This window comes from Stenella coeruleoalba (genome assembly GCF_951394435.1).
Source record: "Stenella coeruleoalba genome assembly, chromosome: 4".
NCBI classification, from domain to species: Eukaryota; Metazoa; Chordata; class Mammalia; order Artiodactyla; family Delphinidae; genus Stenella; species Stenella coeruleoalba.
The window spans coordinates 25,747,358-25,761,067 of NC_137149.1; the positions used below are offsets into that span (position 1 = coordinate 25,747,358).

Consider the following 13,710-nt stretch of genomic DNA (forward strand, 5'->3'; position numbering starts at 1 on the left):
TCTGTGGTTTCAAACAAATGAATAATTTCAAATTTCTCTGGGTTCTTGGATACATCTGTAGTAAAACTATAACATAAATCTAAGTTTTCACTGTTTTAATTTTACTACTTTTAGCTGATCGACATAACTAGGTATAACTTTACTCACCACTAGCTTATATAGTATTAAGTATATTTTTCAGAAAATTAAAATTTGTGACTGGTCTAAAAATTTTAATTTATAGGCCTACATGATTATACTTTAAAATTATTTGCCAATAACTAAAGGTTTGACTTGTTGGTCTGAAATCCAGGACTTAACGCACTAGATAACATAATGATTCTATCATACACCATACATGTATTGTATAAGCCACTCGAGTGTAAAACTCACATTTACACAATTAAAATCTAAAAGCCAAGTAAGCACCCACATGTCACTGACTTACCAAGCAGGTCATTTTGTGGTAACCATTCTATGAGCTTGGTGTTGTTTCCCAGATTCTTTGGTTTGGTTCCAGAAAACCTGAAATTTACAACAGACTGTGAATCTTCCAAAAAATCACACTTTACTCCTTGTGTGAACTCTCTGGTTAAATTTTTGGATTTAAAATAAATGTTACATGATCTTTCGTTGACATTCTTAAGAGGGAAGAAATGTTTTAGTAACAACAAAAATTTCAGTTTCTTTTTCACATTTTCATTGACTGAGGGATAAATAAGAAACACTCTGATTATACTGAGATCTATTTTCCTTCAGCTCTCCTCCCCTATCCACAGAGATGGGGGACATAGCAACCAAATGACCCTATGCTAGAAAGTGATTTTCTACCAGCTAGAAGGTGAAACAGGAACGACCAGCAAGGGCCACCACTGGGCAGTCAATAGCTCCCATCTGGACACCCCGAAACTGAGGGAAGGCTTGAGAATTGGAAGAAAGCAGGAAGTACTCTTCTCTAGCTGGGCCCCAGAGACAGTTCTGTGGGGCAAAGGACATAATTAGGCTGTTTCCTGCCTTGATCTTTGAAAGATAAACCATACAGTGCTTATCAACTGAGAGAATGGCAAGAGTTTGAAATAAGCAGATACAAAACTGTTCCAAATAAAGTAGAAGGGGCACTTTCTGGATTAAGCCTAATAGAAGAAATCCAATAGGACTGGAATCCAAAGGGAGAAGACTTAAACCATTGGAATAAAATATGTATCCATTTCATAGCTTAGCCAGGATAAGGAGGAGCTAATCCTCCCACAGTTGTTACAAAGGAAAAACCCCTATTACTCAGAGCCTACTTGTAATGGCTTGACACTGGGGCTGACCTTGATCACTGCTGTATCCCTAGAGCCCAATGGTGGGGACAGGTACTAAGTAAATACACAATAAGTGTCCAGATCCAAGTTTAGACACTGCGTTAGAAACTCCAGAGACAGACACATGTTGGCAGTGCCTCCAGGAAGAAGTGGGGTCTGTTTTGACTAGCATTAACTGGCAAGTTACTGTATTTATTTATTTATTTATTTTTTTTTTTTGCGGTACGCAGGGCTCTCAATTCTGTGGCCTCTTCCGTTGCGGAGCACAGGCTCCGGACGCACAGGCTCAGCGGCCATGGCTCACGGGCCCGGCCGCTCCGCAGCATGTGGGATCTTCCCGGACCGGGGCACGAACCCGTGTCCCCTGCATCAGCAGGTGGACTCTCAATCACTGCGCCACCAGGGAAGCCCAAGTTACTGTATTTTTAAAGGCCTGGTCTCTTGGATAAAGGAAATCGGAAGTATTTATAGACAAAGTGGGAGCCCAAAAGGTTCCATGAAATATTTTACCAATTTAATCATTCATCCATCATTTTTTCCTCATTCCAACACTGACTTGAAGGAGTATACAGAAATGCATGCAATTACACATTTTTAAGTGATAATAAATAATAGAAGGGTAAATGAGGGTAACATAAAAATGCACCCATCACAAGAATACATCATTGTGCATCAGATCTTCTTTTTATGCTATGGGCTAGATGTCTTTTTAACCATCACAGAGTATTATATAAGTTAATCCCTAGATTTCGATACACTAAGAAACAAAATGAAAAGTCAAAGGCATCCTGCTAATATTGCCAGGGAATCAATGGGCTGTGCTTTACTCAGACCTGCGGGCTAAGTAAGAGGATATGGAAATCAAGAGTGAAGAAACAACCTATATTATTACCTTACCTCCAAATCACTTTTTGGGGCAGTCTCCCCAGAGCTCCTGCCAGTTTGTTAGCAATGTCTTCTGACAGATACTTGACACCAGCTCCGAAAGATACCAGGACAAAGCCATGTTGATTAGCACCATTGACCCACCTTTGGAGATCCTGCAAATCAAAATGTGGCAGTTAATTTTATGAAGGAGTAACACAGCTCAGAATCAGTGTCATCACAGCTCAGTTTTTAAAAAGCCTTCAGATAATTTTCTTAAACAATTAAATAGTGAAGATAATATAATATTTTCCTTTAGATAACTGCTTTTTTAAAAAAATATTTCACTGAATAATGCTAACTAAAATAAGGAGGGCAGGTAGTTAATTTGGTTAAGATCAAAAAACAACAACAAAAAATCAGTAATTAATGACCTAAGAGCTCAGACAGAAGTAAAAAACAAAAAATTGAAACTCATGTTTAAAATACGGTCAGAGATAAATTTGTATGAGGACATAAGTGAAAGATTAGACACATGACAAAGACATTAACTACCACCCCCCCACACCCACCCAGGGAGACTTTTATTTTAGGAGTGGGCTGATTTTATCTTGGTCTAAGTTTGATAATTTTCATTTCTGAAGAGCATACTGTATTAATGACTGAGAAAGAGAAGGAATTAGCTAATAATTCCAAACATCCATAGGCCTAACAAGTTTTACTATTTCTCTAATTATCTCTTCAACTCACACAGAATAGAAATCATGCATATTTCTATGAGGCATCTAGAATTTGCTCAACTTATAGTGAAGACTTTGGAACCAGAACTTCACAAAAAGTGTGCTTAGGTCTCCAAAGGGCTGGAAGGCCAGGTGGCATCTCAACTCTATATATATGTACCGTATTTTCTAGTGAGGCATCCAGGGGTTCTGGAAATCTCTGAGCAGAAGCTTTCTCTCATTTTGTGGGAAAATGCTAAATTCTCAAACATGTCCATCTACAGCTAATAGATAAGGGGCCATGGCATATCTGATGTTAAATAGGGACAACTGTCAAATTTCAGGAATACTCATTTCAGAGGAAGACACATTAACACATTTCTACCAGTATTATTGATTTAACTGAAGGTGAAAGAAGTTCGTTTTAAGGGATGCCACCCTTGCTTTATTTTATTCTGTAGGCACCAGCTTTTTTTATGGTAAGTTATCCCTTTGAATAAGTCTTTGTCAAAGACACTGAGCTTCAGTTTCCCATATAAAAATGAATAAAGCCACAGCACTTTGAAGAATACATAATTCTGTTGTAAGGAAAACAAACATGCTGTCTACTGGCAACACCTATGCCATAATATAGTCATGGAAACGGGACAAACGCACTGTGTATTCATAATGTGCAGAGTGAGCTGTCACTGTTATATCTCGCAGACCCGGTAGGTCTCTTGTTCAGGATGAAGTTACCAAGATGACTGTGTCGCCCGTGCTCTTTGCATTTCACACCACTTTCTGGCATAATCTGATTTGCAGCTGGGAGGTAAGAAGTACAGTAAGGGGCTTCCCTGGTGGTGCAATAGTTGAGAGTCCGCCTGCCAATGCAGGGGACACGGGTTCATGCCCCGGTCCGGGAAGATCCCACATGTTGCGGAGCGGCTGGGCCCGTGAGCCATGGCCGCTGAGCCTGCGCGTCCGGAGCCTGTGCTCCGCAACGGGAGAGGCCACAACAGTGAGAGGCCCACGTACCGCAAAAAAAAAAAAAAAAAAAAAAAAAAAAAGCAGTACAGTAAGTAGTATCATCGCAATAGCATCACCACATAGCTCAATACTAAGTATTTATATGGAATGTTAGCCCTCTTTATGTCTTTATTTTCTTTGCTTTCTTTCCCTTTTCTTTTCCTTTTCTCACTTAATGAGATCTGTGTTAACTGGCTCTATCACACTTATATTCTTAGCAGGAAAGAGGGGACCACATTTTATGCCTCAAATGAATTAGTGAATAGTGTCATTATATGACCAAGAGTGATGATGGAAAGGAGGTACATCCTTCCAGCTACTGAGTGAGTAAAATAGGCTATAATTATTTGGGAGGGAAGAAAACCTTATCAAAACACCTCATTTTCCAGGAAACTCTATTTGTTTATGAACATATAAAAGAAATCGAGAATATATCAACTGTGGATTAAAGCTTTTAACTTATATTCTACCACATTTACCAAGACTATCACGTGCTGAAAATTTAACAGCGTAACTTGTAGATTCAAAGTAAGAAACAAAACAAAACAATTTAGAATTTTCAATTTATGTATAGTCTTAAGCCAGATATACTTAGAACAAATATAAATGCTGCACAGTAGAATAATCTGAATTCATATGGTGTTTTCTCCCTATGGTTTGTCTTCAAATAATTTATCACCTACTATCCAATTCTCTAAAGAGAAAAATTTCAGGGTCGATGGCATTTGCAAAATGTTTACATTCAGAAATACTAAGCGTTATGGGAATAACATTTAAATTTTGTTTCCCGAGGACTTAAAAGGTCTTTGAGTTTCAACTGACTCTTTGTATACATGTTTGTTCTTTGTTTTGCATGATATAAAATGAAATCCATAAACCTATTTTTCCAGCTTTTTTCCTACCATAGTCATTAGCCGTAACAAGAATACATTCAAGTATATAATCTTTATTTGTATGGAAGGGAATAGAGAAAATTTTATTCATCATGGTTCCCTCCAGGGAAAGTACTCAACATTTTTAGAAGATAACACTGCACTTGGCTTAGAGGGGAGAGTGAGGCCCCAAGGTGATATCCCCACTGCCATGTCCTTAGCTGGAGATGGAACAGGGGAGTGAGAGGTCGGAGTAGAGAGAGTGAGGGGCAGGGGCCACTGGGCTGCTTGGGGATGTAACCCCTCCCCGTGATCTGTGATCGCCAATCTGCAGCCTCAACTCAGAAAATGTCTGGTGTGACTCATGTTTTATGAGAACGTAGAAGGGGCTGGGTTTGGGGTTTGGCTGATACAGTGACCTTCTGGTAGCATAGAGCCAGAGGCCGAAGGGATCTAGAATTTGCTCAACTTATAGTGAAGACTTTGGAACCAGAACTTCACAAAAAGTGTGCTTAGGTCTCCAAAGGGCTGGAAGGCCAGGTGGCATCTCAACTCTATATATATGTACTGTATTTTCTGGAATTTAAGACCCCATCAGTTATAAAATATAAACTGATTTAATAACAACTCTTCACTAAACCGCCCCCTTCATAATAAATGTAATTAATGTTAAAAAAAAAATCCCAATTCCAGAAACTTACCACTGTTAAAAATATAGGTACTTTAGAAACCCCCTGTCCTGGGGCAAATACCAACTTAAAAAATTGGACTGAAAAAAAAAAACCCTCACAATATCAACAAAAATAATACATATTTAAGACTAGAGTAAACCTAAGGATGCACATAAAGAAAACAAGACAATTTTACCGAAGGACAAAAAAGAAAATCTATTCAAATGGAGAGATGTAACGTGGGCTGGGAAGGAAACATCAAAGTTATGAAGATGCTGATTTTTTATAAAATTAAGTTCAATGCAACCTCAGCCTACATTCCAAAAGGATTGTTATGGAACTTGAAAAGCTGAGCCTAAAATTCATTTAGAAAAGAAAATGTACAAGAGAGGCCAAGAAATTTTTGAAAAAGAACAGAGTTTACCCTTCAAGATATTAAAATGTACTCTAGAATCTAGAACCATCACAATGCATGTCTTCATTATTAGGAGAAGGAAGATAGGAAGTCAGCATTTTCATCAGCGGAGAAAGGAGGCCTCCAGCTACTGATTCAGAAAAAATAGTGAGTTAGATCCCTCCACTAACACAAATTACAGAAGGATTAAAAAGTTAAATTGAATTAAAATATATGAAGTACTTGAAGAAAACCCCCAAAGATAATGTTCGTGTATTTGGGTGGGGAAGGTCTTCCTGGGCCAGTCACAGACTCCAGAAGTCATAAGGAAAAGACTGACAGATCTGACTGTAGAACAACAAAAATCTTCTAGAGTATGAAAGACATTTTACAAAGCAAAAGAATAATAAATAGATGCAGAAGTATTTGTAACACACAAAACAAAGAATTACTACCTAAAACAAAATAATGAGGGAAAAAAACCCCGCAAACAACATGAGAAAACACCTCTTTCACAGAAGGAGAGCATACGGCATAAAACATGGAAAGATGCTTAGCCTCAGACGGATAATCAGAGAAACGTAAATTCAAATTGTTTTCATCTCTTGTTCTCTCGGTCGTCTGTATAGTACTCTATTAGATGCTGTCAATATACTATTACTTAATTGATTTTAACTTAAGAATTGACTGTAGTATTTCCCTTTAAGTATTACTGTTTTATAATTTTCTGTCAACTATTTTGTTTTGCTAGAAGGATAAAATGCCTTTTCCTAAGTGAACTCTGGGTTTATTTTCCAATTATTTAGCAAACTTTTCCCACTTTAAGATTATCTTTTAAATAGCTCTACCTTTTTTTTTTTAGTAATTTTACATAGTTTCATTTCTTTAAGTTTTAACCTTTCCTCACCAGACTTTTTTTGGAGTAAAGAATGAAACTGGGATCCATCTTTATTTTTAACCAAACAGCCAGCCTTCTCAACACTACAGAGTATTATTTCATCTTGTCCTCATTTATTTGAAATGCCACCCTCTCAGTCAATTTCTAAATTCTATTCTCTTCCACTGATCTATCCATCCATTCCTGTGTCCGTGTCAAAGAGTTTTACTTACTGCTCTTTTATAATACATTTTAATATTTGCAGTGATAGATTTCTCAATACTTTTCATTTAAGGACTTTGTTTTTTAAAACACATCAACTGCCATTTGTTAGTAGTACCACTTTTTCTTATGGATACTCGTGCATATATGTACAGAATACACACCTCACATCATGTACCGCACGAGTTTAGTAATTGCGTTCAGTCCTTTATACTTAATTGGCCAGCACTGCACGCTCGCTGCTCCACTAGATGGCAGGGCAGGAACAGAGCATGGAGGTCCGGGCTCTGCTGAGTTTCCCAGGCTCTCAGCCATCATCACAGGCCCAAACCCAGAGCCTGTCTGTACGGTTTTTCCTGCTCATTCTCCAGGGGAAAAACTCTGTCATTTCCACAATGTAAGTAAAAGCAAAATCGTCACAGGAATAGAACAAATACTGAGCAGGAAAGCAGCAATAGTCATAGGTGCTTCTCTCACTTTATTACCATGACTACTTCCATTTCTATGCAATTAAAGTAACCAATTTAGATACTTACCTACACTTTGCTATAATTTTATATACATAGCTTTTGAAAAGACAACCTTGCAATAAGAATAATCATTTTATCTTCTTGTAGAGTTAAATAGGGAAGGCGTCTTATGCCGTTTGTGGAAAAAAGTAGCATAATAAGGAAATATGGATAACATATTTATCATAAGCAAATACTATACATTAACATATTTGCTTTTTTTTTTTTAACAATTGTAACCTGGTCCACATGATGCGTTTCCTGGTATGGCCAGATTCCTTTCCCTATAGTAATTATACACCAAATGCCTTGACTTGGTTGTTGGAAGAATAAGGCAATGAAAAGTACATCATCTTCCCCCTCCCCACTTCCCTCCCTGGAGCGCGGTTCAGGATGAGCGGGTAATGTAACCTGGCCCTGTGAGACAGCAGATGGGGGTGGAACAGGACCCAAGAGATGTACCAGAGCTAGACTGGGGCAGCAAACGCCCCCAGAGTTTAAAACTTCCAATAACTTCAGGTAATATTTTGACATGGTGAATGTCGAGACACGGAGGATAGTGAAAAAATATTCTAAGAAGGAGAAGAGAGCAGATTCTGAGACTTTCAGAGAAGACAATCATTGGGCGACTCCTTTCTCCTTTTTTATACACTTAAGCCTCCTATCCAAAAACAAAACTTCCTCTTAATTGTACAAATGTAAAACACATCCCAATTCCAGAAATGTAAACGTAGACTTTTAAAAGATCATCACTTCAGAATCAATGAAAGAATATCTAATGAAAACGTGGATGGTACAGGCCCCCCTCTATCCTGTCTAGGCTTAATTCTGAGGACATCAGGATGTGGACAGACCCCTAAGGATATCTTTAACAGCTCAGAGCCTGGGGACAGACTGCGCTGCGGAGGTTAGCACCAGATCTGTCCTGACGGCAGCCTGTGACCCAAACCTACTCCTTTCTCCCCACAAAATAGAGCCTTGAGAGGGGGCCAGTGCAGTGGAGACACCAATAACACTGCATCCTTTGTCAGCCCCATCCATTCTGAGGCAAAGAATGCCTGGACTGTGAGAGAATCCTACACAGAGATGGTGATGGGAGAAGGGGGGTGGGTGTTGGGACCTCTGTTCTTGTTCCCAACACCAATATCAATAGGCCTCTTTTCCCATTTTAAAGGGCCTGATACAAAGAATGCTCCAATTTGGTCAGGTGGGCTGCACAGAGCTGAAATATTCATTCTGCAAAATCTAGTAGATAAGATAATAATGAACATTTTTGATATAAAATGTTTTAAAAACACCACGGGACATCAAACGTGATCTTTTGACTACTGCTAAGATAGTTAACCAAGACTTGGTAAACAAACAATAATTAAAAATACCATTGAAAATATAAAAGTTACCATTCAAAACGAAAACGGACCAACTATTGTTTTGACTGAGTTAATTGGCAAAGAATTTGGTTTAAACCCCAATTCTACAGATTGCTGTGCAATCCCCATCAAGTGCCTATTCTCTCTGAGGCCCAGCTTTCTCTTCTTAAAAGATGCTGATAATACTTCACAGGGGCACTGTGAAGATTAAATGGGATCAAATATATAAAAGTGCTTTGAAACATAAAAATTATGGTGCTATTTTCCCAGGGCAGGAAGTCTGAGAAGCAGCACACAGATGATGGACTGAAATGATAGCCACACTGAGAAAAGGAAAAAAATAAAGTTATTCTGCACCAAGACATTTTCTCTGAATTATACATACTCTCTTCGCCATGTTTTTGATCCTTCAGAATAAAGCCAGTTAAAACAAATACATAAATGAGAAAAAGTATAAAAAATGTTTTATATGCAGTATCAAATATAGTTGTCAGTTTTTCAGAACAGTCAAGTAATTTCTAAGATTATCCAAAGGAGTTAAGCCACAACTAACCTGAAGAAGCAATAGAGTGATCAATGTCAAGGTGATGGTTCTTTTAAAAAAAAAAATCTCAGAAGATGCCTTCATTAACACAGCGAACATTTTCAGGAGGATGTAATAAGTACCTAGAAGGGTGTATTCATTTCCACTGAGATTCTGCAGTATCTTTTTTCTTTCTCATAAGGCTTTTAATTGTTGCCATTACAGTTACAATTAAAAGAAGTAAGCAAAATTTGAAACCCTGATTTGACTTTGAAGACAGTTAAATTTTCAAGGCTCTTAAGACCTTCAAGAAACTGCACACAGTCAGGATGTCCCAAGGATATGATCATGGCAAGGTACCCAGGCACTATGGAAAGTAACCACTGGGTGTAAAAAGATGAAAATCTCACCAGGAAAAAAAAAAATCAATGCAAACAGTGACAGCTAAATCTTTCTTATGTTACAAAAGGAAATTAAGAATCCAGAGGTTTGGGGAGGATGAGAGAGATCTGAGCATGAGGATTTGTAACAGACAAGGAGGACAGGGGTATGAAAGGGAGGGATAAAGATGCAGAAACAGTAGGCGTATGTTGTCTTGGCACATGTGAGTGTAGTATACAGATCTGTGATCCTGGAACATTCCAAAACAATCTGCTGTCAACTCTAAACGTTCACATTCCTGCAGGAAAAAAAAAGACCATGGGGCTTCCCTGGTGGCGCAGTGGTTGAGAGTCCGCCTGCCGATGCAGGGGACACGGGTTTGTGCCCCGGTCCGGGAAGATCCCACATGCCGCAGAGCGGCTGGGCCCGTGAGCCGTGGCCGCTGAGCCTGCGCTTCCGGAGCCTGTGCCCCGCAACGGGAGAGGCCACAACAGTGAGAGGCCCGCATACTGCAAAAGAAAAAAAAAGACCATGGCTAACAAATACTTCTTTATCAAATAGTGCCTCGGCAAGTGAGGAGTCCATTCATTAATTCAGCAAATACTATTGACTACCTGCCGTGTACCATACCTGGCATTCTTCTAAGCACTTGAGACATACCAAAGAAGAAATTTATCACCAAAAATTCCTGTCCCCAGAGAGTTTACATTCTTAACAATGTAGCCACAACCTAACTTTCTACCCCCACCTCCCATCAGGTTTCCACCCCTCATCTACTCTTCCTTCTTCAAATATAGCCTGCCCCTCGGTGCCTGGCATATCCTCTTCACCTCATAGTTATTTATCAAAGTTCTCACAAAGGATACTAACTCTCTGTGAGATGTGCTCTCTCAGAGGACACACATCACATACCTTGTGGTGTGTGAGTTTAGGCACAGGATTTTCTCTCTTCCTGGGTTGTGAGAAATCGTAGGTGCTCACTACTTATTTCTTTTCATAAATCAAGAAAGGCAGTAGTAATCTACATCCTTAAAAAATAAACAATAAATGCATTGTTTTATTTTTTCCATCCAGTTTCTTAGATAAGTAACACCGTCTCTTCCCTAGAATTTGAACTAACGAAGAGAACGTTGGGCATTTTAAAATTAGAGTTTAACTACATGGCCTGCCTGGAGAAAATAAAGGTAGGTTTGCCAGCCAGTCCACCCGTCTGCCTTCTTTCCTTCCAGGAAAAGCAAAATGAAAGTTTCTTTGTGATAATCACAATATTATGCCAGAAAGACACGATGAAGGAGGCAAAATTCATGTCTAGTGTGAAGGTGGACAAGGGAAATGGCTGTAGTAGAGTGAGACGGGTGCAGGAGGAGACCAGGGGAGATAAGGTGAGGCTCTAAGGCTGAGAAGAGGAAGGAGTGGGTGCAGGTGGGTGTTTGTTAGAACCAAAGACAGTGAGGGGTTGGGAGAGGATGGGGCTACCATGATTTTCAGGTTTCTGGCTTGGAATAATTCTGTAATTAACCAAGAGAAGAACCCTATAAGGAGAAGCACGTCTGAGGAGGGGGAAGAAGAAGAGTTTATATTTGAACGTAATGAATTGAGATTTCTGTGTAATATCCAAGTGGAACTACTTAGAAAGCAGTGGGAACCAGAAAACTTGGGAGGGAAAATTGGGCTGCAGATACAGGTTTTTAGAGCTCTCAAATACATCAAGGGGAAACACATGAGTGTTATGGACAACCGGCGACACAGTGGACTCTTTAAGGAGAAGTGAGAAAAAGAGATTCTGGGTCTAGAATACCTAACAGAATAAATTAGTTACATTTCTGCTCAGAGCACTAGTTAGAACGTGGTCCCCTAGTTCAGTAAGTAGGAGTGCAGAGGACCCATGGCACCCGCCTGCAGCTGTAGCCCAGTTGAGTGGGCCCTATACTCAATCCAGTTCCTTCAGGGAGGACCCCAAAGCAAATCAAAACCACGAAATGACCATCAGTTACTCTGATTCCAGAAAGACTCCTACTTAATCTGATGGCTTTAATTCCGTGGAGTCCCCTGCTGGGCTCTCCAGACACCCTTCAAGCTGAGAGAAGCTGAGCTTTTCTCTGGAGTCTAACTCGCTGAATTCAGTGCTATTCAGGCAGAAAAGACAATGACTTCCTGACCAGCAAAACTAGCACCTGGCCGAAAAGAAGGTGATATAAAACACAATAAGCAAGTTTGAGAAAGGGAGTCCATACCAATTTTTATTTTTCTTAGAACTATTTTCCACTGAGAAATTCCTGTATAAGATATCTGTATAACTCCCTGTCCTATCACAAAATATAGCTTAGTAACATAAAGAATGGACATGGTAGTTCACTGACAAGTACGTCTTTGCTATATGTCTGAATTAAGATGCCTTTGATTAAAATTAAAGGCAAGAGAAGAGCGAAAGAGCACACAGCAAAAAGAAACTGGAAAAAATTACCGAGAAGGTGAGTATTCATTATTTACTTGTGCAAAAGAAGGATGAAGTCATTTTATTCCTTTTACAATCTAATTGGATTATAAATCCTAACTATTTGCTCTCCAAAGTATTAACAAACCTATAATTGCCTCACTGGGAAATACAAATCAAAAATTCTAGATAATCTATTAATTTTTATTTTTTAATTTAAACTTCCCTCCATCAATTTCAGCATGTGATCAACACATTTAACAGCAAGTTATTAAAAAAACAAACAAACAAACAACTAGATACAGGGAATCGGTAAGTAGGCTGTTAGGTAAAAACAACCTCGAAAGATGCAAATTATTAATCATATGTGAAAATTACAGCAAAAGACGTGGGAAGTATATTGTGTGGCAGGCTGTATTTTCCCAGCAATAATTCAAGCATTAGTTCCAGTCTTGCACATGCTTTCAGAACCTTGCTGCTCCCTCCCACAATGGGGCTGTGTCCACACCCCTTGAACCTGGGAAAGCCTGTGACTTTCCTGATCAATTGATATAGTAGAAGTAACGTTACGTGACATTCAAGGCGAGGTCATAAAAAAGGCTACAGATGCCAACTGCTTCTCTCTCTTGGAACATGCACTGTTGATGCCCAATCACCATACTATGTGCAAATCCAAACCACACGTGGAGAGGCCACAAGTAGGTGTTCTAACTAACAGCCAAAACCAAAGTCTCAGCCACCAGCCAATATCAACAGCCAAACATGTGACTGAATGAACCTACAGATGATTCCAGCTTCTAGTTCTCAAGTTGTCCAGCTAAGGCTGCAGATAAATGGGAAACACGAGAAAGCCCTTCCCACTGAGTCCTGCCTGAATTCCTCAGCTACAGACTCTGAGGGCCAGAGAAATGGTTGTTTAAATGCCACTGAAGTTGTCCTTACACCTCTAGTAACTGGAATATCTCAATAGATCTTCATTTGGTTAGTTTCTCAAGAGTCACAGCTGGACTCTAAAAACAGGGCTAAGAGATCCACATGAAGTCCCTAGCATAGCATTTTTTTTCTCAGAAAAGACTGGGAGAATAGGAAGTAACTGACAGTCACTGAATACCTATTCTGTGATTTTCAACCTATCTAAATTATTTCTTCTAAGAAAATAAGATGATGAATAAAGGTGAGGCCCAATAATACAAAATAACCTAATTCTGAGCCATGGACCTGTGGCCCTCATCAATACTTCAATAGAGAAAAATGTAATATTTACCTGGTATTTTTCCAAAATAATTCTTATAGCCACATTCCCTTTTGATGTGTACTGATATTAGCAACAGGGACTGGGTACAGTGCCCTTAATTAATCTGCAGTCATATTCATGTCACCAATAATTCAGCAACAGTTAAACTGTACTGGTCACTTTCTTTGCTCCAGGTAACAGGGGCCAGGAATACAAAAGAGCAAGACATGGTTCCCTGCCCAGAATGTCACAGTCCAGGTCAGATGCACAAGTTTCACTATCAGCATCGCATAAATACTGCCTTTGCCCCATTTCTTCCCTCTATGCTGGGGAAATGGGAGACTCT

General features: G+C 39.2%; 1 protein-coding gene across 6 annotated transcripts in view; it reads right to left on the bottom strand.

Moving 5' to 3' along the window:
- The window catches only part of UGT8 (UDP glycosyltransferase 8), a 94,381-nt gene that overhangs the window by 9,698 nt on the left and 70,973 nt on the right, over positions 1 to 13,710 (bottom strand). For all 6 annotated transcript variants that reach the window (XM_079920183.1, XM_079920180.1, XM_079920182.1 and 3 more), the window contains 2 exons: positions 2,184 to 2,326; positions 428 to 504 (listed from right to left, as the gene is read on the bottom strand). In XM_079920183.1, coding sequence (XP_079776309.1) covers positions 428 to 504; positions 2,184 to 2,326 — 220 coding nt within the window. The remainder of the gene's footprint in view (positions 1 to 427; positions 505 to 2,183; positions 2,327 to 13,710) is intronic.